The sequence below is a fragment of the Panthera onca genome, chromosome B4, assembly GCF_046562875.1.
Source record: "Panthera onca isolate mPanOnc1 chromosome B4, mPanOnc1 haplotype 2, whole genome shotgun sequence".
Classification (NCBI taxonomy): Eukaryota; Metazoa; Chordata; class Mammalia; order Carnivora; family Felidae; genus Panthera; species Panthera onca.
The window spans coordinates 75580706-75599983 of record NC_138345.1 but is presented as its reverse complement, the minus strand read 5'-3'; the positions used below and the strand labels follow the sequence as shown (position 1 = coordinate 75599983).

General features: G+C 55.8%; 1 protein-coding gene across 8 annotated transcripts in view; it reads left to right on the top strand.

The window, feature by feature from the left end:
• Positions 1-109: 109 nt before the first annotated feature.
• Positions 110-19278, top strand: part of KMT2D (lysine methyltransferase 2D) — a 40548-nt gene continuing 21379 nt past the window's right edge. For 4 of the 8 annotated variants that reach the window (XM_060657757.3, XM_060657749.3, XM_060657751.3 and 1 more), the window contains exons 1-31: positions 110-1296; positions 5787-5872; positions 6363-6489; positions 6664-6887; positions 7013-7122; positions 7294-7456; positions 7758-7923; positions 8023-8137; positions 8277-8434; positions 8644-8789; positions 8928-10574; positions 10664-11772; positions 12252-12365; positions 12716-12826; positions 13464-13568; positions 14331-14512; positions 14691-14855; positions 14948-15057; positions 15161-15208; positions 15856-16077; positions 16310-16429; positions 16517-16630; positions 16851-16981; positions 17065-17212; positions 17413-17478; positions 17656-17766; positions 17972-18109; positions 18215-18299; positions 18533-18774; positions 18873-18946; positions 19153-19203. In XM_060657757.3, coding sequence (XP_060513740.3) covers positions 5824-5872; positions 6363-6489; positions 6664-6887; positions 7013-7122; positions 7294-7456; positions 7758-7923; positions 8023-8137; positions 8277-8434; positions 8644-8789; positions 8928-10574; positions 10664-11772; positions 12252-12365; positions 12716-12826; positions 13464-13568; positions 14331-14512; positions 14691-14855; positions 14948-15057; positions 15161-15208; positions 15856-16077; positions 16310-16429; positions 16517-16630; positions 16851-16981; positions 17065-17212; positions 17413-17478; positions 17656-17766; positions 17972-18109; positions 18215-18299; positions 18533-18774; positions 18873-18946; positions 19153-19203 — 6351 coding nt within the window. In that variant the 5' untranslated portion in view covers positions 110-1296; positions 5787-5823. The remainder of the gene's footprint in view (positions 1297-5786; positions 5873-6362; positions 6490-6663; positions 6888-7012; positions 7123-7293; positions 7457-7757; positions 7924-8022; positions 8138-8276; positions 8435-8643; positions 8790-8927; positions 10575-10663; positions 11773-12251; positions 12366-12715; positions 12827-13463; positions 13569-14330; positions 14513-14690; positions 14856-14947; positions 15058-15160; positions 15209-15855; positions 16078-16309; positions 16430-16516; positions 16631-16850; positions 16982-17064; positions 17213-17412; positions 17479-17655; positions 17767-17971; positions 18110-18214; positions 18300-18532; positions 18775-18872; positions 18947-19152; positions 19204-19278) is intronic. The other 4 variants (XM_060657754.3, XM_060657747.3, XM_060657746.3 and 1 more) reach the window with 3 other exon arrangements.

Below are 19278 nucleotides of genomic sequence, written 5' to 3'. Positions count from 1 at the left end.
GCACAGCGGCCGGCCCGGCGCAGTCGGGGTTAACCCGAGGCGGAGGGATCCCACAGCGTGTGCGTAGAACTGCAGAGTCACAGCCTTTCCTCCGAGAGGGCCGTATCCCTCCGCCGCTCCGCTCCAACACAAAATAGGGCCGCGTCTTCTCCTTTCTCCGCTTCTCGAGTGGGGTTCCCCAGGCAAAAGAGCCCCCCGGATCTTGCGCCGGAGGCTTCCTGAATCTCTACGACCGCTGCCGAGATCTCGGGCCAGGAAATAGCCCCTTCGCAGGAACCACCCTACCGGCCGAACAGGAGGCGGAGGGGGGGGAGGCGGAGCGGCGCCGCGCTGCACTACTTTCCTCTCCGGTTGCAAATGGCTGCCTCGTTCCCCACTTTCCGCTCAGTTTCCTGACCCCCCGGTGCCGGGAGCCGGGGTTGGGCCATGCACCTCTAGGCCCCCCGCGATCACAGCCAGCCGGGGGTCGAGGGGGTGCCGCCGATCAGAGCCGGCCAGGCCGGGGGCGGGGCAGCTCCCGAGGCCAGAGGGGAAGGGAGGCGAGCGCAGGGCCTGGAGCGGCCGGAGGGGAGCGGGCAGAGGGCTCGCACCGCCCGCCCCTTCCTCTTCCTCGCCCACCTACCCTCCTCCCTTCCCCGGGGGGGAGCAGAAGGTGGGGGGCTCGAAGCCTCAGAGGGTGAGCGCTCGGGGTCGAGGAGCCCGGCGCTGGGTGTGTGTCAGGTTCAGCCCCGCGGCCCCGCCGGCTCCGCGTCGCCGTAGCTTGCGCGGCCCCGGGGCGCCGGCCCGGGCGGGGAGAGGGGCTCGGCGCTCCAGCGAGGGTCTCACGTTCCATCCGGGCCCGGCGCGGGGCGGCGCGGCATTCCTTCCGGGCTGCTGGGGAGGCGCCTCGACGTTCCATCTGGAGAGCCTCGACGTTCCGCCCGAGCCCGGCGCGGGCGGCCGGGGCGCTGGCCCGGCCCTAGGACTGAGAGGCCGCCCGGCGACGCGGATGCGGAGCCTGCTCGCCCAAGATCAAAGCCACCGGTGCTCTCTTTGTGTCCGCTCGGGATTCGCCGCCCTGGGGCTGTCCATGGAAACCTAAACTGCTGGAACCCGAGGCAGAGAACCCTTCTTTGGCTTCTTGCGTTTTTTTGGGGGAGGAGGGTGGCCACTCCGACCTGGATTTACCGTTCTTGGCCCCCCTAAGCCCCCCCGTGCGGGGGGCGGCTGTGATCGCTCTGGCGGTTGGAGGTCGGGGAGCGGCCCGGGCTCTGGCCATGTTCTCGGATGAGGATTTCTGGATCGCCCTGTGAAGAGGTGAGTGAAGTCTGCCCGGCCAGGGCCCAGAAAGGGTTGGACTGGGGGCATAGCCAGATGGACTATCTTGGCCGGAGCTGGCCTTTAGGTTGGAGAAAGGGGTGCCAGAGCTGAGGAGGGTTCCTTTGGCAGTGTCTGTCAAGGCAACCTGAGCCAGTCGCCGGGGCAGAACCGAGGCCTGGTGTCTTGGGGTGTGCCTCTTTAAAGACTGGGGGTTCAGGGAACCACGGGAGTTTGGGAACCTGGCCAGATCGCCTTTCTGCCTGTTTATTTTTGTGTTGGGGGGAGCTCTGCTAAACTAGGACCCAGGCCCTGATGCCAGCACCAATCCCAGTTGGCTGCTTCTCCCTCAGGGTTCCTTGTGGGCCTTGGGAACAGAACAACTTTGGGAGGGAGGATAGAGTGCCACTGCCAGGTCAGACTTACTGCCAGGTTGGACTTTAAGGTTGTTCTTGCCCATCCGGGCACCCAGAGCAGTCTCTGGGAGACTCCAGGAACCCTAGATATTTCACCAGGCCTTATTTCACTGTGCAAAGGGAGAGTGTGTGGAAATTAACTAGTGTGATGAAGGGGGTGGCTGGGGCAAGAAGGAGGCGGGGCTGGGGGCAGCTCTGGCCTTGCTGTTCAACTTTAAACTGCCCCTGCCTGACAAAGTGACCCCAGCAAGGCCTAGTGCTGTCTTAGCCTGCTTTGCCTCCCCTCCTCTGGGGATGGACATAATCTCTAGGGGATTATAGAGTAGGCCGTTGAGATTTGCTCCCTGCGAATGTGGGCTGCAAAAAAATGGCTTTTGTCTCCCGCTTTCTCTGGGCCTAGTGTGGAGAGCTGGTTGCCCATAAGTCCTGGCCAATCCCATAGGCCCCTCCCCAGACCTCTCCAAACCCTTTTCAATTAGGGAATGTTAACTGGTCCTCACATCCTGTCCTAAGCCTACAGAATAGGGTGGCCTGTCCCTCTTTGGAGGAGAAATGACCTGATCAAGAGCTGTTTCAGCCAAAGCCTGTGTTTCCAGCCCTGGCAGGAGGTGTTGGGGAGAAGGGGTGTGTATGTGAGTGCATGAAGGTGCAGCATGAGCCTCATGCCTCTGAGCCCTGGGCTGGGACAGCCCCTCTCACAGCTGTCATGCTGCCCAGCAGGGATTTGGCTGGTGTGTTTTGCTCCCTCACTCCACCCTCTCCAACATACATAGGTTAGATCTCTTCCAGTCTGATCTTGGAGAAAATAGGGGTTTTGCCCTTGAAAGATTTCTGGGTGGTAACCCTGAGGTGAGAGGTGCTACAGGGGTGGTAGAGTGAGGCTAGCTGTCACCCATGCTCTCTGCCACTGCTGCCTCTGAAGGGTCCCTCCTGTTGTCTGTCCCCAAAGAGCTTCCTTAGGAGGGACCTCTCCTTGTTAGCTGTGGCTGACCCCAGGATGACCCAGAGACCGTCCGGAGGGTCGACGGGCCCAGTGTTGCCATTTGGATTCTTCCTGGAGGGCTGGCCCAAAATGGGGGTGGGGAGAGGTGTGGTTTGATTCTCAGGCTGGGAACCAGGAAGTCCTGAGTCCTACAGAAGAGCTGTTCACTCAAGGGCCTACTTCAGCCTTTCACCTCTCCAAGCTTCCATTTCCCCTTTGGCTGGGAAAATAGAGTTAACACTATTGGTCTGGGATGGTGTCAGGGAGGAGAGTGGGTTGAGATGAATCCCTGTCTTCTTCTTTGCTGTTTTGCGCCTCTTAGGCCTGGGGCTAAGGGAAGCCAGCACAATTTTACCTCCTAGATCTGTACTTCTTTGGGATCTCTCGTTCCCCAGAGGAAGCCTGGCTAGGTATTAACCCAATTTAGATCCAGGGAAAAACCCTTGGTGTATATGTATGTGTGTGTGTGATTTCTGGCTGTGAATGATGGGATGGGGGAACCTGTGGTCTTTATTTGTTTAGCTGTGTTCAGGGGCCTGGCAACTGGGACTTGGCATTGGGGCACAGGTGCTAGATTGCAGGGGGAGAGAAATGGAGCCCCAGCTTCTTGGAGGTGCCCCTAGATTGTTTTTGGCACAGCTTGGAGGATACTCTACCGTGTGCTACTTGGTCTATCTTCCATGTCCCCATGAATGAGGCTGTGGCTTTGGAAGATGTTGATACTCTGTCTTCCAAGGCTGACGAAGGTGGTTTCTGTATCTCCCCAAGCAGTGCCAGCCTTACCAGCTTGAGAGGGCTGCGCTCGGGGGAGGGCAGAGGAATTTGTCCCTCTGGCCTTGTGTGAAGCAGTCCTCCTCCCACCCGCTGTATTATCACTGTTGCTTTTTATTTCTTACTGTTTGTGACTCCTTTGGCCTCAACTTTTGAGAGCAGACCTGGTAGAGGATCTTTGCGGGTATGTAGTGGTAAGGAACACATTTAGGAAACTTTGAAGTCTTTGGGTGTGGTCGGGCCTTGAACGACTGCTTGGGAAGAGGGGGCTGGCTGGTACCCTGACCTCCAACCCCTACTTCCCAACAGTGGCTTCTAAGAGCCCCTTGAAGTTCCAGACCAGCTTTTCTGTGGGCCGGCCAGATGACCACCCGACTTTCCTTTCAGGTGTGGTTGTGTGGCAGGTTTGGGAAAGAGATGACCAGGGAATGGAGGTAACAGGTATCAGGTGATACTTCACTTTCCCAATCTGGTAGATTCTGAGAGTATGAAGGGGAAAAAAGTAAAACAAAATTTCTTTTCCGGTGATATGTCACAGAAGGTGCATTGCTAGTCTCTGAAAATGGAGTGTGAGCTCAGGGGAAGAGAACTGATATTGTGGTTCTTAGGTAATTGATTCATCAGTCCTAGGCACTTTTGAGGGTTCCCCCATCTAATTTGCCCCAGTCACACAATCCCAGTGGCTGACCACTGGGGTAGTTGATTTGGGAAGAGAGGCTTATCCTTACTAAGGTTGGTGTGGTCCCTCTGGTTAAATAAGAGTGGAAAAGGTGGGAGAGAGAAATTTCTCAAACTTTTATTTAGAGTTCTGTTTTAGGGATTCCCTCCTCCCATGCCCCCAGCTTCCTTAAGAACATACTTTCTTTTCTCTGCTTAAGCCCCTATCCCTCCCATTTAGAGCTGCTGGCACCTATCTCTTTCTCCCTTTTTCTTTTTTAAATTTTTTTTAATGTTTATTTTTGAGAGAGAGAGAGTGTGTGTGAGTGAGAGTGTGGGGGAGGGGCAGAGAGAGCCAGGGACACAGAATCCAAAGCAGGCTCCAGGCCCCGAGCTGTCAGCACAGAGCCTAACACAGGGCTCAAACCCACAAACCATGAGATCATGACCTGAGCTGAAGTTGGACGCTTAACCGACTGAGCCACCCAGGCGCCCCTCTCCCTTTTTCTATGAGATGACTTTCTTCTTCCTCACCTCTACAACTTTGCTTTTCTCTTTTCTGTACTCTGCTTAGTTCTCTCTGAGGTTTAGGAAAATATGTTCAACGGGTGGGTCTCAACCTTCTTAGGTGTAACTTTAGATTGTTTCATTTGGCTCTGGTATAGTCAGGCGTATCTTAGAAGAGGGGACCGTTACCCCCCCCAACCCCCATAGTGTGTGTGGAAACCCTGCTTTACCGAAGAGGAAGGAAGCTACTCTGCTATGCTGTGTCCTCCCGGGTTTAGAACTCCTCTAAGTGGCAGTGTGCTTCCTGAGACTACAACTCCCAGCATGCCTAGCTTCAAGCCTAGCTACACATGCTCAGTAACTCTTAAGGCCCACTTCTGTTAACTACTAGGGACCTCTGAGGAGGAAGGGCAGTTAGTGTTGCTAAGGGCAACGACCTGAGGCCTTCAGGCTGGGTGAGATCCTGAGCTCAGTCACAGCAGGGGAGGGGAGATGGGAGGGGGCCTGAGCTGGATTTGGATGGGCTGTGGGTAGAAATTGGGGAGTTTCTTCTTTTGTGTTTGGGATCTCCTGTTTGAAACTGGTGGAAGTGGAGGAGATCCATCCATAGCTAGGCTTTAGTCCTAGTAATGTATTCTATACCCTGTAAGACCCCAGACTCTGTCTCTGGGAGAGGGATTTTGACTGGATTCAGACTTCTTGGGTTATGGCTACCCCTGGGTTGGCACTGATGTACCTCTGGGATGGTAGCTGACTTGAGATCTGAAGGAAAAGGCCAGGGAATAGGGCACAGCAGAAACCAAGAACTCAGACATGAAGCAAAGGGCAGTACTAGATATAGCTTGGATGTGCTTCTAGTTGGATGCTCCTGCCCTGGGAACTCTGACACAGGAGGTAGGAAGCAGGAAAGGGGAGAGGACCTCCTGAGAATCCAGAGCGGGAGAATAGGGTATGTGTTTATCTGGGGAGGAAGTAGGCAGTGGGTAAGGGTTAGGGAGAAAGTTTTTCCTTGTCATTAGAACAGGAGTTTGTAGGTATGGCTTTGCCCTGCTTTCTGTAAAGTAGTTACCAATAGCTGCCTTCCTCCTAGGATGCTAGGGAAAGTGTTTAGTGGGGAGACTTACTAGACATGTAGATCTTTCTTTCTGCTCTGACAGGTCTCCCCGAGAGGGCCCTGCCCAGTCGGAGAGAGGGATGGACAGCCAGAAGCCGCCTGGTGAGGATAAAGATTCAGAACCGGCAGGTGAGTAGGGCAAATTCTGGGTTTGCTGGCAGCTTTCTACCCTTCCCAGGCAACCTTAGATTTCTGGCGCTGGCACAAAGACAGGAGGTAAGTCTGTCTAATAGGTAATTGAAGGACTTTGTTCTTTGGAGCAAAAGTCAAATTGCCATCACTGTAATTCACCAAGGGTTTTGGTTAATCTCATGGGTCTGATCAGTGGGCTAGTATTTTTACTTATTTATTTATTTTTTTAATTTAAGTTAGTTAACATACATTGTAGTATCGGTTCCAGGAGTAGAAATTAGCGATTCATTATTTACATATGACACCCAGTGCTCATCTCAACAACCGCCCTCTTTAATGCCCATCACCCATTTAGCCCATCCCTGTCCCCCCAGCTCTCCTCCATCAACCCCTAGTTTGTTCTGTGCATTTAAGAGTCTCTTATGGTTTGCCTAGACTAGTACTATATAGAAGATGATGGCTGATGCTTGCTTCTCTGTTCATTCAGCTGATGGACCTGCAGCCTCTGAGGAGTCAGGCACCACTGAGCCAGACCTTCCCAACCCACATGTGGGGGAGGTCTCTGTGCCCAGTTCTGGAGGTCCTAGGCTTCAGGAGCCTCCCCAGGACTGCAGGTAACTTGGGGAAATGAGGATGTAAAGCCACACAAAGATTTGATTTGAGAGTCTAGACTTTCAAGGAGGAAGATTTAGGAAGATGAGTGTTTGGGAATCATAGGCATGCCAAATCATGTTAGGGGTGCCTTTGGTCAGCGGTCCGGCATGGTACTAACGCTTGTGTGTCCACAGTGGGGGTCCGGTGCGGCGTTGTGCTCTCTGTAACTGCGGGGAGCCCAGTCTACATGGGCAGCGGGAGCTACGGCGCTTTGAGTTGCCATTTGACTGGCCCCAGTGCCCAGTGGCGTCCCCTGGGGGGAATCCAGGGCCCAACGAGGCAGCGCTGCCCTGTGAGGACCTGTCACAGATTGGTTTCCCTGAGGGCCTGACACCTGCCCACCTAGGAGAACCTGGCGGTAAGTGAGGACAGGTGGGGTAGCTGACTTGGGCAGGAAAAGGGGGTAGGGACTGGGTGGTCCTGAGCCAGTCATTACCTTTCTGCTAACTCTTTCCTTTCTGTTTATCCTTTTCCATTATAAAGGGTCCTGCTGGGCTCACCATTGGTGTGCTGCGTGGTCGGCAGGCGTATGGGGGCAGGAGGGCCCAGAACTATGTGGTGTGGACAAGGCCATCTTCTCAGGGATCTCACAGGTGGGGCTGGGGCCAAAGGATTGCATAGGCACAGGGTAGAGCGAGCAGGGCTGGTGGGCTTCTGAGAGGCTAGAATGAGAAGGGCAGTGGTTAGACAGAGGCAGAGCCAGTGCCTGCCCTATTGCTTTGGGGAGAGCGGCTGGCACTGACACTTTGTCTTCACCCTGGCAGCGCTGTTCCCACTGCACCAGGCGCGGTGCCTCCATCCCTTGCCGCTCACCCGGATGTCCACGGCTTTACCACTTCCCCTGTGCGACTGCCAGCGGTTCCTTCTTATCCATGAAAACACTGCAGCTGCTATGCCCGGAGCACAGTGAGGGGGCTGCACATCTGGGTAAGAAGTCCTGCCCTCTGGACACAGGGCAAATAAGGGGCCAAGTGTGCCTGGGGTTTTTGTGTGAACTTATGCCCCACTAAAATAGATGTGAACTTTGTGAGCACAGGGACTTTTCCTTGTTTACCACGGTGTCTGCAGCGCCTAGAAGAGTGTCTCCCGTATATTGGGCAAATACCCAGTAACTATTTGTTGTTTGTTCGTTCTGTGTCTGTGGAATGCCTGTTACGTAGAGAGCACTGTGCTGAGTCCTGCAAGGAATCCATAGCTGACCCATCTTCTTTGTCTCTTCCCACGCTAGAGGAGGCTCGTTGTGCAGTATGTGAGGGACCAGGGGAATTGTGTGACCTGTTCTTCTGTACCAGCTGTGGGCATCACTATCACGGGGCCTGCCTGGACACTGCTCTGACTGCCCGCAAACGTGCTGGCTGGCAGTGCCCTGAATGCAAAGTGTGCCAAGCCTGCAGGTAAGAATAGGAGGGCAAGAGAGAAGCCTTAGGTGAAGCACAGGTTAGGGTTGAAAATGAGGGCAGGAAGGATCTGTTATGTGCCCTATGTGCCTGCAGGAAACCTGGGAATGACTCTAAGATGTTGGTCTGTGAGACGTGTGACAAAGGATACCACACCTTCTGCCTAAAACCACCAATGGAGGAACTGCCTGCTCACTCTTGGAAGTGCAAGGTGATTATCCCTCTGATTCTGCCTTACTCTCCCTAATTCTACCACCTATCACATCTCATTTCCCCATTGTGATGAGTCCTGTGCTCTCCTCCAGTCTGCTCTCTGACCAGTGCCTGTTTTGCCTGCTTACTTCCTCTAGGCATGCCGGGTATGCCGGGCCTGTGGGGCAGGCTCAGCAGAGCTGAATCCCAACTCTGAGTGGTTTGAGAATTACTCGCTCTGTCACCGCTGTCACAAAGCCCAAGGAGGACAGCCTGTCAGTTCTGTGGCTGAGCAGCATCCCCCTGTCTGTAGCAGGTAAGTAACATGGACTGAAGGAGATTGGGAAGTTACGCAGTTTGGAGGTATTGAGACTGGCAGGGGCCGTGTTAAAGCAAGTCGACTTTAAGAGGGGAGCCCCAAGGTGGGCGGTACGATCCGTAGCATTCGTGCCTCACCTCAGCACGCTGTCTAGGAGCTGATAGCTGATGAGAGCCCTGGTGCCTGCTCCCCTGTACCCTCTGCAGGTTCTCACCCCCAGAGCCTGGTGATACCCCCACTGATGAGCCCGAAGCTCTGTACGTTGCATGCCAAGGGCAGCCAAAGGGTGGGCACGTGACCTCTATGCAACCCAAGGAACCGGGGCCCCTGCAATGTGAAGCCAAACCACTAGGTGAGTAGGGTTTGAGGGTTCCTGAAAATAATTCCTGTCTGTTCTGTGACAAGGGACAGTTTCTGCTTTGCCTTAAACCCTGTACTTTTGATGGAGTAGAGCTGGGCTAGGTGGGAGCATAGTGTGTTATGTCTGCAGGGAGAGCAGGGGCCCAACTTGAGCCCCAGTTGGAGGCCCCCCTAAATGAGGAGATGCCACTGCTGCCCCCACCTGAGGAGTCGCCCCTGTCCCCACCACCTGAGGAATCGCCCACATCCCCGCCGCCTGAGGCATCGCGCCTGTCCCCACCACCTGAGGAATCACCCCTCTCTCCACCGCCTGAGGAGTCTCCTCTGTCTCCTCCACCTGAGTCATCACCCTTTTCTCCACTGGAGGAGTCACCGTTCTCTCCACCAGAGGAGTCCCCCCCATCTCCCCCACTCGAGACACCCCTGTCTCCACCGCCTGAAGCATCACCCCTGTCCCCACCATTTGAAGAGTCTCCCCTGTCCCCCCCACCTGAGGAGTTGCCTACTTCCCCACCTCCTGAAGCATCTCGCCTGTCTCCACCACCTGAGGAGTCACCTATGTCCCCTCCACCTGAAGAATCACCCATGTCTCCACCACCTGAGGCATCTCGTCTGTTCCCACCATTTGAAGAATCACCCCTATCCCCTCCACCAGAGGAGTCTCCTCTCTCCCCACCACCAGAGGCATCACGTCTGTCCCCACCACCTGAGGACTCGCCCATGTCCCCACCACCTGAAGACTCGCCTATGTCCCCCCCGCCTGAGGTATCATGCCTGTCCCCCCTGCCTGAGGTGTCACGCCTGTCCCCACCGCCTGAGGAATCTCCCCTGTCCCCACCACCCGAGGAGTCTCCCACGTCTCCTCCACCTGAGGCTTCACGCCTATTCCCACCGCCTGAGGACTCACCCGTTTCCCCACCACCCGAAGACTCACCTGCTTCTCCGCCCCCGGAGGAGCTGCTCATGACCCTACCGCTAGAGGAGTCATCCTTGTTGCCACTGCCTGAGGAGCCACGACTCTGCCCCCGACCTGAGGAGCTGTGCCTGTCCCCTCGGCCTGAGGAGCCGCGCCTGTCCCCTCGGCCTGAGGAGCCGCGCCTGTCCCCTCGGCCTGAGGAGCCCTGTCTGTCCCCCCGGCCTGAGGAGCCGCGCCTGTCCCCCGCACTTGAGGAACCGCGCCTGTCCCCTGCGCCTGAGAAGCTGCATTTATCCCCTCCGCTTGAGGAGCCACATCTGTCCCCCCGGCCTGAGAAGCCATGCCTGTCCCCTGCCCCTGAGGAGCTGTGTCTGTCTTCCCGGCCTGAGGAGCCCTGTCTGTCCCCCCGGCCTGAGGAGCCACGCCTGTCCCCCCGGCCTGAGGAGCCACGCCTGTCCCCCCAGCCTGAGGAGCCATGCCTGTCCCCCCTGCCTGAGGAGCCGCAGCTGTCCCCCGTGCCTGAGGAGCTACGCCTGTCCCCCGGGCCTGAGGAGCCGCGCCTGTCCCCCCAGCCTGAGGAGCCGCCCCTGTCCCCCCGGCCTGAGGAGTTGCGCTTGTCCCCCCAGCCTGAGGAACCGCGCCTGTCCCCTCGACCTGAAGAGCCCCCTGAGGAGCCAGGCCTATGCCCTGCACCTGAGGAATTGCCCTTGTTCCTCCCACCTGGGGAGCCACCTTTATCCCCCTTGCTTGGAGAACCGGCCCTGTCTGAGCCTGGGGAACCACCTCTGTCCCCTCTACCTGAGGAGTTGCCGTTGTCCCCATCCGGGGAGCCATCCTTGTCACCTCAGCTGATGCCACCAGGTAAGGGGATGTTAGTCCCCCTTTGTCTGGGACAGTCTTAATTCTTTATGGTGCATCTAATCTAAGAGCCTCCCTTTTTCTATTTCCAGATCCTCTTCCTCCTCCACTCTCACCTATTATTACAGCTGTGGCCCCGCCGGCCCTGTCTCCTTTGGGGGAGTTAGAATACCCCTTTGGTGCCAAAGGGGACAGTGATCCTGAGTCGCCATTGGCTGCCCCCATCCTAGAGACACCCATCAGCCCTCCACCAGAAGCTAACTGCACTGACCCTGAGCCTGTACCTCCTATGATCCTTCCCCCATCTCCAGGCTCCCCAATGGGACCAGCTTCTCCCATCCTGATGGAACCCCTTCCCCCTCAGTGTTCTCCACTCCTGCAGCATTCCCTGCCTCCCCAAAACTCCCCTCCTTCCCAGTGCTCTCCTCCTGCTCTGCCACTGTCCATTCCCTCCCCACTGAGTCCCATGGAGAAGGCAGTGGAGGTCTCAGATGAGGCTGAGCCACATGAGATGGAGACTGAGAAAGTCCCAGAACCTGAGTGCCCAGCCTTGGAACCCAGCCCTACTAGTCCTCTCCCCTCCCCCATGGGTAACCTTTCCTGCCCTGCACCTAGTCCTGCCCCAGCTCTGGATGACTTCTCCGGTCTGGGGGAAGATACAGCCCCTCTGGATGGGACTGACACTCCTGGTTCACAGCCAGAGGCTGGACAGACCCCTGGCAGTTTGGCTAGTGAACTTAAGGGTTCCCCTGTGCTCCTGGACCCCGAGGAGCTGGCCCCTGTGACCCCTATGGAGGTCTATGGCCCAGAATGCAAGCAGGCAGGGCAGAGTTCACCCTGTGAAGAGCAAGAGGAGCCACGTGCACCAGTGGCCCCTACCCCACCCACTCTCATCAAATCCGACATCGTTAATGAGATCTCCAATCTGAGCCAGGGTGATGCCAGTGCCAGTTTTCCTGGCTCCGAGCCCCTGCTAGGCTCTCCCGACCCCGAAGGGGGCGGCTCCTTGTCCATGGAGCTGGGGGTATCTACAGACGTTAGTCCAGCCCGAGATGAGGGCTCCCTGCGACTCTGTACTGACTCGCTGCCAGAGACTGACGACTCGCTACTGTGTGATGCTGGGACAGCTATTGGCGGAGGCAAAGCTGAGGGGGACAAGGGGAGGCGGCGTAGCTCCCCAGCTCGTTCCCGCATCAAACAGGTGAGAGGCCATCCAGCCACTGGTTGTGGTCAATGTGATGTCAGTGTCAGATGTGTGATCCTATGCCACGGATAGCTTTCTACCTGGTTTACTGAATCCTAGACTCTTCAGGGATCCTTTGTTGATCTTCTTTGTTAAGGGAAATACTGATACATAGAGAGGGAAGTGAAGTGCCCGGGTTCGTAGTTACCCAGTAGGAGAATGAGGACTAGAAAGTCAGGTCTCTCTAGCCAGTGTTTTTCTCATTGTGCCGTGTTGGTCACTTTCTCCTTGGGATGGGGGCATGGTTTGAGCCGGAGCTATCTACCTGTCACGGAGAGCTTGGCTTTTCCCCTGCCCTGAGTAGGACTCCTGGGCCTTATCACCTGTCATGCTCTGTCCGTTCATCCTTCCCTTCCCCCCTGAGCCTGTAGACCCAGTACACTACAGGATTACAAACTCCTTACTTGCTGTTGTAATCGTCCTCTTCCCTCACTTAGGGTCGCAGCAGTAGTTTCCCAGGAAGACGCCGGCCACGTGGAGGAGCACATGGAGGACGCGGGAGAGGACGGGCCCGGCTAAAATCAACTACTTCTTCCATTGAGACTCTGGTAGTAAGGAGAGGCTTCCCATTTCCCAAACATGCTTCAGCTGGCCCTTTCAAGATTAAACACCCTTTAAATCCTGCCAGTCCCCTGCACGCCCACCTACCTGCTTGCTAGCCTAGGGCCTGTCCAGCTATGTCTGTGCTTCTGTCCACCTGGCGCCCAGGCTTCTCTGAAATCTCTGCTGTTGGGCTGAGGCCAAGTTTGGGAGCTGGGGTGTTCTTCTGCTTCTTAGTCCTGGCTCCTGGCCTTCATCTTAGCCAGGGGTTCACGCCTCCTTCCCCCCAGCACCAAAGAGGAAAGCGGCTTAGTGGGGGCAGATTTAGCTGCCTCACTTGCCACAACTCTCTGCCTGTAAGGTTGCTGATATCGATAGCTCTCCCAGCAAAGAGGAAGAAGACGACGATGACGACACCATGCAAAATACTGTGGTTCTCTTCTCCAACACAGACAAGTTTGTCCTAATGCAGGTACTGTACTTGCCTGTGGTATAGTTCCATCCTCAGCACTGAGACCTGGCAGACCCGATGTTGGCTGGGCATATTTTGGTGGGAGGGTAAATGGGGAAGACCAAACTGAGGACCTGCTTCTGGGGATACCCAGCTAATGTGAAAACACAGTGAATCAGGATCATGTTGTTTGTTTGTTTGTCCATCCATCAAATTTCTCTTTAGTGTCTCCTCTGGGCTGGGCAGTGAGCTAGGAGCAAGGGGTATAGCTGTAAAAAAGGCAAAAATGATCTCTGCCCTATTGAAGCTTATAGCCTGGGGAATTTAATGTATGTTCCCACCTGAATCATCTCAAAGCTGATAGAATTTTGTCAGATATGTTACTCTCTCATCCTGACTAGTCTTTATCCTTCTTACCTTCCTTTCACTTCTCCTTCCTTTTACCCATGTCAGGATGTACCAATTCAGATTCCCTGGTCAGATGAGCAAGGCATGATAGGAAGGAACAGGCCCGTGATAGCTAAGTGTCCTGACAATGGGGGGTGGGTTTTTGGTTCCTTGACTCCCCCCTTTCAGATTAGTGTTGTAGTTGGTTGCTGGGACTGAATGGGATTGAAGAGGCCAGGTTGGACATTCGGGTTTCTCTGTGTTTCTCTAGGACATGTGCGTGGTATGTGGCAGCTTTGGACGGGGAGCAGAGGGCCACCTCCTTGCCTGTTCCCAGTGTTCTCAGTGCTATCACCCTTATTGTGTCAACAGCAAGGTGAGTTCAAGGCCCAAGAGGCCTGGACTGGGAAATGGGGTCAGTTATTTCTTACATTAGGCCCCCGTTCTAGTCACACTATTTAAAAAATTTTAATTTGAGTATAATTGATATTGTTTGCTTAAAATGGCCATTGGTCATGGAAGTTACTTGTCAGTCACTAGTGGTTACAAACTCATCTTGGGGCAAAGTACTTTGGAAATCATGGTGGTCTTTATTAAGTTTCTTTGTCGTAGATCATGATTGGTATAATTTAATCCATCGTCTGAGTTGTGAAAACTTTACATGGCCTGGAGATAAAATATAAAACCAAAATCATAAGCACAAGTCTGCAAAGAGAAAGCAGTGTTTTTGACCCAAGTGTGGTCACTTGTTTTGGGGTTTTCATTAATGCTGATTTAGAACTCACTGCTGACATTCACTAATTTGTAGCGATAGCAGGTTCTAAACGTTCAAGAAATGTTGGGGGAGGTACAACCTAATTCTACCCACAGTCTTTTGGGGACTTGGCTAGCAAAAGATTGTAATGAGGTAGTGGCTGGGTGAGGCCATTCTCTGATCAGCAGAGATCCCTGGGAGCCTAAGTTTAGAGTCACTACTTTTGGGGATGGAGGTGCTCTGCGTAGCCTTCCTGTGTTCAGATGGAGGTCTGGCCTGAGCACTGAGGTCCTCCAGCCCTACCCACGTAAGTCCCACCCTCCCCTAAGAAGTCTTCCCTCTCCTGTACGTCACACCCTGAAGAATTGCCATCTTCTGCCCCAGATCACCAAGGTGATGCTGCTAAAGGGCTGGCGTTGTGTGGAGTGCATCGTGTGTGAGGTGTGCGGCCAGGCCTCGGACCCCTCACGCCTCCTGCTCTGTGATGACTGTGACATTAGCTACCACACATACTGCCTGGACCCGCCACTGCTCACCGTGCCCAAGGGTGGCTGGAAGTGCAAATGGTAGGGAGACCTGGGATCTTGAGCGGCCTGGGCAGGAGATGTTGGAGGGATGTGATGTTGCTGACGTGACAGAGGCTGGGTTTAGAAGGCTGGGCTGGGTGCTTGCTTCTCAATGAAGACGTCTCTGGATACCTTGGGGAGGCTAGGTACTGAGGGTCTGTCTTTCTGCCCCCACCAGGTGTGTGTCTTGTATGCAGTGTGGGGCTGCCTCCCCTGGCTTCCACTGTGAATGGCAGAATAGTTACACACACTGCGGGCCCTGCGCTAGCCTGGTGACCTGCCCTATCTGTCATGCCCCATATGTGGAAGAGGACCTCCTAATCCAGTGCCGCCACTGTGAACGGTGAGGGTGTCCTCCCCTTATATGGGTCTCCTCTTCCCTGTTCTTAGCCTTGCACTGTCTGGGTTTATTTCTTCCTGTTTCCCTTCTTCCAGGTGGATGCATGCTGGCTGCGAGAGCCTCTTCACAGAGGATGACGTGGAACAGGCGGCCGACGAGGGCTTTGACTGTGTCTCCTGCCAGCCTTATGTGGTAAAGCCTGCTGGTGAGTACCAGGTGCTGGGGAGAGGGGAGCAGGGGTCAGGGCAGGGCTGTCTTACTTTGGGACAGGGCCTCAAGCTGCCTTGGTTTGCCCATCTCTTCCATAGCGCCTGTTGCTCCTCCAGAGTTGGTGCCTATGAAGGTGAAAGAGCCAGGTGAGTCACAGAAATCCCGAATGCCAAGTCTGGAAGAGACCTTAGACGCTGTCTAGTCCAGCTCCAACCCAACTTCATCTCCTCATTTTCAAAGGAGGAAACTAAGATCCTCAGAGGTTGAGTGGCCTGCTCAAGGTCACCCCCAGTAGGTTAGTGATAAAGTTATAACGAGAACCAAGGCCTCCATTTTCCCAGGCAGAGTTCATTCCACTAGGCAATGTGGCCTTTGCAGAATCTCATCTCCAGAGAGCACAGAACAAAGATTTTTCTTCTCAGTGAAGGGGGCCTCAGTGAAGGGGCCTCTCCTCCTCCATCATGATGTGGGCACTGTACGCTGGCATTGGCAAGTAGGGGCCTTCTTAGGCCTGGGTAGCTAGAGAATTCTTTGAGTGAACTAGTGTGAGTCCTGAGCAAAGTCAGGCTTCTGTAGTAGTGGTCTCTGTGAACCCCTCTGGGTCACTGATGGAGAACTCAGGCCTCAGCTAGCACCTACTCGTGGCCTGTCCCCTCCAGCCCTCCCTCCCCAGCGTTCACCTCGGTCCATCTTTTGCTGCTTTTGTCCCAGCTGGGGACTTAGGCTGAAACTTGGAGTTCTGGTTTCTCTGGGGCCTCCATCCAGGGGCTACGTGCTCTTCTCCTTTGTGCAGAGCCTCAATACTTTCGCTTTGAGGGTGTGTGGCTGACAGAAACTGGCATGGCCGTGCTGCGTAACCTGACCATGTCACCCCTGCACAAGCGGCGCCAGCGGCGAGGACGGCTTGGCCTCCCAGGGGAGGCAGGGCTAGAGGGTTCTGAGCCCTCAGATGCCCTTGGCCCTGATGACAAGAAGGATGGGGACCTGGATGCTGACGAGCTGCTCAAGGGTGAAGGTCAGGCTGGGGAATCTCAGGGAGTGCCCAAGTAGTGGGAGCACTCCCGTGAGAGTGGGGCGTTGGGTGGGGCAGCAGTGCCACTCCCAGTCCCCCTCAAACCACGGTTGGGCTTGTCCAGATGGCTCTGTGGCAAAGCACTGGGCTCTCTGTTCTCGGATAGCAGGATGACGAGCTTAAAAGGGCGCGTGCTTCTGATCTTCCTCCCTCTCTCTCTTGTCTCCGTACACAGGTGGCGTGGAGCACATGGAATGCGAAATGAAACTGGAGGGGCCTATCAGTCCTGATGTAGAGCCTGGCAGAGAGGAGACCGAGGAAAGCAAGAAACGCAAACGCAAACCCTATCGGCCTGGTGAGGCCCTGGAATGGGGAGGTGGGTGGTGAGGGACAGTTCACCAGGTCCCTGGCAGCTTCTCAGTCTCACTCTCCCTCTTCCTAGGCATTGGTGGTTTCATGGTGCGACAGCGGAAATCCCACACACGTGTGAAAAAGGGGCCTGCTGCACAGGCGGAGGTGTTGAGTGGGGATGGGCAGCCCGACGAGGGTGAGACGGGTGAGGGCTCCAGTGGGGCCTGGGAGAAGGTGGGGATTCCAGGACCTATGGGGCACTGCCAGGGAGGCCTGGGAGGTGAGGGCTCACTCATAGGGCCATGAGGGTGGTGGGCCCAATTGGTGCTGGGGAGAGAGTGGGCAGAAAGTATCCCTTGAGTGAGTTGGGAGCAGCACGCCCAGTGTCCCCTGAGAGGGGCTGACCCCTCCCCTTCTGTCCCCAGTGATGCCTGCAGACCTACCTGCAGAGGGCCCCGTGGACCAGAGCTTAGCTGATGGGGATGAGAAGAAGAAGCAGCAGCGGCGTGGGCGCAAGAAGAGCAAACTGGAAGACATGTTTCCTGCTTATCTGCAGGTGGGTCTTTGGCTCTCTGCAGGGTGACGGTGTGTCTGCCCTGCGGAGCATGAAGAGGCCTATTTCTCTTACTCCTCCTGCAGGAAGCCTTCTTTGGGAAGGAGCTGCTGGACCTGAGCCGGAAGGCCCTTTTTGCCGTTGGGGTGGGCCGGCCCAGTTTTGGACTAGGAGCCCCAAAAGCCAAGGGGGATAGTGGCTCAGATAGGAAGGAGCTCCCCACGTCACAGAAAGGTCAGTTATGTGGGGGTGAGGTGGTCTGAAAGGATCCAACTTCCCCTCTGTGCTTAGAGGCTGGTGAAGGGATTTGGTGGGGGACAGGCTGGCCTCCCACAATTGAGGGTGGGCCAAGGCCCTGGCCTGTGGAGCTGGGGGCCCATTCTGGGCATCAAGTGTAGGGCATCTCTGACTAGAGTGGGGACTGTTGCTCATAGGAGATGATGCTCCAGATGTTGCAGATGAAGAATCCCGTGGCCTGGAGGGCAAAGCAGATACACCAGGTGAGGGCTGCTGAGAGGACTGTGTCTTCTCTTGGTTTTGCTTCTGTCAACATGTTTTGCCCCTGAGCACCATCTGGTTGGCGGCTGGAAACTGTTTCGTGCCCTCTGGGGTCCAGGGTGGCTAGTGTGGTGCCTCTGCACTGTCCTTGGTTGACGGGTTTCTCTTGGCAATTGCAGGACCTGAGGATGGAGGCATAAAGGCATCCCCAGTGCCCAGTGACCCCGAGAAGCCTGGCACTCCGGGTGAAGGGATGCTTAGCTCTGACTTAGATAGGATTCCCACTGAAGGTGAGGCTGTGGCCCACCCTTGTCGTGTGTAAGGGTCCTCTGTGGGAGAAGGAGAAGGTCCTACCTGTGGGACTGCCATCTGTACAGCTAGCTTCTTTGGTGGGGAGTCCTGGGCACCTTCCCTGGCCATGGCCATTTGTGGCCCTGCAGTGTCCCGTCAAATCCCCAGTCTTCCTTAGCGGCATCCTTCATCAATCCCCCACAGAACTGCCCAAGATGGAATCTAAAGACCTGCAGCAGCTCTTCAAGGATGTTCTGGGTTCTGAACGAGAGCAGCACCTGGGTTGTGGAACCCCTGGCTCGGACGGCAGCCGTACACCGCTGCAGAGGCCCTTTCTTCAAGGTGATACGGATGGCAGTGGCATCAAGCCTGGGTGTCCACATTTGACCAAGCTCACCCCCAGAATGGGCCTCTTGCTCTCGTTCTCTGATCCTGTGCCTCTTGTAGGTGGACTCCCTTTGGGCAATCTCCCCTCCAGCAGCCCAATGGACTCCTACCCGGGCCTCTGCCAGTCCCCATTCCTGGATTCTAGGTTGGTATCTATGCTTAACCTCTGTGGACAGTCCCTGCTGTCCCTTCCACTGGGGCCACGCCAAGGGAGGGGACCTTGGACTCCGGGGTGCTGCTGTAGAAACACTTGTCTCTGCTCCTTTGTTAGTGGCCCTCCTCATGGGGGCAGGGCAGTGGCCTGGGAACTCTAGGCAGTTTGTCTGGGGTGGGGCTTGGCTTCCTTGCCCTCCGTGACTCTCTGCCCCTGCGCCCCAGGGAGCGCGGGGGCTTCTTTAGCCCGGAACCCGGTGAGCCAGACAGCCCCTGGACAGGCTCAGGGGGCACCACGCCCTCCACCCCCACCACCCCCACCACGGAGGGAGAGGGCGACGGGCTCTCCTATAACCAGCGGAGCCTTCAGCGTTGGGAGAAGGATGAGGAGTTGGGCCAGCTCTCCACCATCTCACCTGTGCTCTATGCCAACATTAACTTTCCCAATCTCAAGCAAGATTACCCAGGTACCCATGGAACGGAGGCAAGGGAAACAACCTGGGAATGTGGTGGGCACAGGGGTCACCTGCCAAGTTTCCTCTAACGAAATACCTCTGCCCTCCAGACTGGTCTAGCCGTTGCAAACAAATCATGAAACTCTGGAGAAAAGTTCCAGCTACTGACAAAGCCCCCTACCTGGTGAGCCGGAAGAGAGCCTAGGTCAGGGTGGGAACTGGGGCTCGAGGGTGTTTTTGGGAAATTCACCTCAGTTCTTTCCATTACCCACTCCCAAAGCAACTGGGCCAGAAGGGATCAGCTTCTGGGTAGGGAGTGAGTGACGTGAGGGATGGGGGCTGGGCATGAAACTGAGCCCTAGGCCTAAGGCTGTGTCCTGTATCCCTCAGCAAAAGGCCAAAGATAACCGGGCAGCTCACCGCATCAACAAGGTGCAAAAGGTGAGTGGGGGCCAGGCTGGTTCGCGCCATCCAGATCCTATAGCTGGGGGCCTCTCGAGGGTGTGGGGGACATAG